Genomic DNA, 3,443 nt, shown 5'->3' with positions numbered 1-3,443 from the left:
CCTTAAGACTTTTACTCAAGTAAGATTCGTACTTTTACTCAAGTATCACTTTGTGGTACTTTATACAACACTGAGTTATGCTACAGCTAAAGGTACTAGCTGCTAAATGTGATTTTAGCTTTGTTTAGCAATGTCGATGTTGATAAAAAAAGCATGCATTTTCTGCACAAAAACAACGAGGACAGACACGTAACCCCTTCACTTGTCCGATGTGTGATGCAGTCATATAATCTTGTAACAAAATAAAAATATTAACCCGTATTCCCCGCAGAAAAAACAACAACAACAAACATGCAACCACTGCTGAAGCTAGCGGATGATTAGCAGCTAGGCCTGTTAGCAACAAGGTCACTCCAGTCGCGAGTCTGGTTTGTGTGTTTAAATGCTAAATATAGACACACATAGAGTTAAACTATTGAAATGAAAGGCATGAGTTGGGTTCTAATTCTTGCTGTAAAAATACTCACTTGAAATCTTCGAAAGGACACCAGCAGGACGGCTAAATAATATTGCCGCCGCCATCTTTGCTACTACGGTAGGCGCTTCGGACAAAATAAAGTTGCAAAATCATTCGCGTATTTGTGRCAAACTACAAAACTTAAAAATGAGACTTGCCAACAAAAATAACAAAAAAAAAAAAAAAGTATTTACATGAATCATGTTCATGAAATATGGCTAAAACACAAAAACAAAAATAAACAACATAAAGAAAACAGATAAAAATTATGCATAATAAATCATTCTCAAATGATGCAGACGTGTCTGGCAGGATTTTCCATCATGGGTCTGCTGTTTAACACTGGTTTACACTCAGAAATTAACTTTACTTTAAATTTTAAAGAAATTATCGATAAATCAATTGCAATGTTTGTTTTAACTCTAAATGCACATTTGATAGGATAAAACATGTTGGTATGGTATTACTTTACAAATACAAATAATTTATGGCCTAATATGCAAGCACCACCCCCACCCTAAAACAGAATTAATATCTCTAGCATATCATTAAGCTCATAAGAATAGGAAAAAATTATATTTTCATCTATCTTTATCTAATATTTTATGTAAACTACTTTATCTAATATTGTACATTTTTACATTGTTTAAACTGGTTTAATTTAATTTGCATAGCTTCCTGTTGAGATTACCTGAAATTTCTGTTGAATGTAGTACATTGTTCACAGTCCACAGCTTTTCATCTCACTCTCTCAGCTACTGGTCAGCCACGTTGCTGCGAGGAGTGGCCCGTGGAGTGGAGAGAGGCCTGAGGCGGAGAAGGGAGGCAGCTGACGGTGGAAGAGAACAGCTGGCCGGTTTGCTAACCGGAACATTGGCCAGCAGGGGCAACCACCACCAGGCCCATCCAGGAGGCTTGACGAGCAGGTCTGCAGTGAGGTGAGGGATTTCGCATTGGAGCTTGGGGCCTGCAGTGGAGAGAAGTCGAGGTGGGGACCTGTTGCTGGACCCGGTTGTTGTCAGGTGAGTCATGCCGAACAGACTCGGGCAAAGWAGAGGGGCAAACTTGGTGGAGGATAACTCGGACGATATGGACGAAATAAAAAAAAAATCACTGAACTTCATCAGTGTCATCATAATCATTTTAAAAACATTTGTTTTTATCCACGTTTGCAAACCTTTTAGATGCTAAAACCCATAAAAGAACTACATCTTCTTCAAAACTGCAAGGTGAGTGATGAGTGCTGAATGATTTGATTTTCCTGCTTTACTTTTTTTTAAGGTGGAAGTCTCTGTTTCTCTTCGGTTGGTAGCTACATCCATAACACAGCTTTCTGACATTTTTAAAACATTCGATAGCTTATATACACTCTATAAAACCAGACGATTGGCTTTTCTGGTCACGTGGTTAAGACGCACTCCTGCTGTTCTCACGCGTGCTTTGAACAACGCCTGAGCCCTGTTTCAGAAAGCAGGGTAAGTGCATACCCTGAGTAAGTTTTGGGGTAACTAGGTGCATATCCCRTGTTTTTTGGTTTCAGAAAGCCAGATAGCAGTTATCCTGAGTTAAGTTACCCCCGAAACTTACTCCATGAACCAACTCTGCTCCGTAGCAGGGTTACTTGAACATATCCTGGGTTAGTCTGACTATTTAGGTGACAGCTGTCATGAGGAAGTGTCAGGCATGGCGTGTGCTTTTCTCGAGGAGCCTGTGGACATAGGAGCTTTAATACTCCGCAGAAATCTACGTCGGGAGAGAGTAATCAGACTGAGATTAGATGTGTTCTCATTTCCAGACGATTATTTGTTTGAGCGCTACCGGTTTTCACGCTCCAGAGTTAGATGGACCTTCGTCAGCTGATCCTCCTCCACAGTCCTTTTGAGTTAAAATTAACAGTCATCATTTTACACAATAAAATTTGAATAAAATTTAAACCTATAGTTAAGCAACACATCCGGTCTGCCCCCTCTCTGTGACAGCTGACAAAGTTTCTTCTTCATCATCATTATCATCCTGTGATGAAATATAATAAAATGGATTTGTCGTACTGAAATGCACTTAAAACTTTTCATAAATACAAAATAAAAAATAACAATTTTAAATAATAATAATCCTTACAGCAGCAATAAAGATCTGTGACCCAGAAGGGACCTCAAGAGACAGAACACCATCCACCACTGATGAGACAAATGATGGGATATTTAATTTAGACTTTCATAACAATGTGCCACTTATTCCTTAGATTATGTGACTGCACCTTTATGTCAATTTGCATAAGGTTAATGTTGTAAGAGCACTAGGGCTGCACCGATTAGTTGAAATAATCGATGACGTTGATCATGTAAATTTGTCGACGCAGATTTTTTATTATCGATTCACTTTATTAACCACCATGCGAATGTTCATGCAATTCCATTTCGGTACCTAAATGCATCATTGCGACCGTATTGGCATAAGAGTGGTGAGTCTTCCATGCTTGTCCTGATCGCAGCATCGCGCAAGAGCGTAATGACGTCAGCAGCYGCTGCTTCAGTTCAGTCTGAAGCTTGAAAACAAGCCTCGCAGCTCCTGGAGTAAAATTTACCAAACAGACCACCTCTGAATTATCTACTGGATTAATCATATTGTGAACAAGACATTCACTTGCTTAAAGTAAATAAAGTACCGCCACTTTCTTTATTTCATCCACCATTAAACAAAGACTGGTGTCAGGTCGAGCCACGTTCCCCCATCAGACGGTTCCCCCATCAGACGGTTCCCCCATCAGACGGTTCCCCCATCAGACGGTTCCCCCAGCGTCTCAAACAACAGAGGAGCTTCCCGACACACGTCTGACCTAAAGAGCACAAGCAGCCAACAAGTGTTGGACGTGTTCTGGATGTTCAAAACGTAGCTTAAATACCTTTGTGTAATAAGACAAAACAGTCTTGTTGTTTTCAACAGTTTTCACCCTAAAGAATAAGTTACACAACTGATGTTACAATAC

At 39.7% G+C, this 3,443-nt stretch overlaps 1 protein-coding gene across 1 annotated transcript in view; it reads right to left on the bottom strand.

Moving 5' to 3' along the window:
- The window catches only part of ndufa9a (NADH:ubiquinone oxidoreductase subunit A9a), a gene marked incomplete in the record, with an annotated part of 2,905 nt that extends 2,343 nt beyond the window's left edge, over positions 1-562 (bottom strand). The window contains 1 exon segment of the mRNA XM_014034387.1: positions 468-562. Coding sequence (XP_013889841.1) covers positions 468-522 — 55 coding nt within the window.
- Between the last annotated feature and the right edge of the window lie 2,881 nt (positions 563-3,443).

Source organism: Austrofundulus limnaeus, unplaced genomic scaffold (assembly GCF_001266775.1).
Source record: "Austrofundulus limnaeus strain Quisiro unplaced genomic scaffold, Austrofundulus_limnaeus-1.0 Scaffold7, whole genome shotgun sequence".
Lineage (NCBI taxonomy): Eukaryota > Metazoa > Chordata > Actinopteri > Cyprinodontiformes > Rivulidae > Austrofundulus > Austrofundulus limnaeus.
Note: the sequence above shows the minus strand (reverse complement) of the source record. Positions and strands in the feature narration are given on the sequence as shown.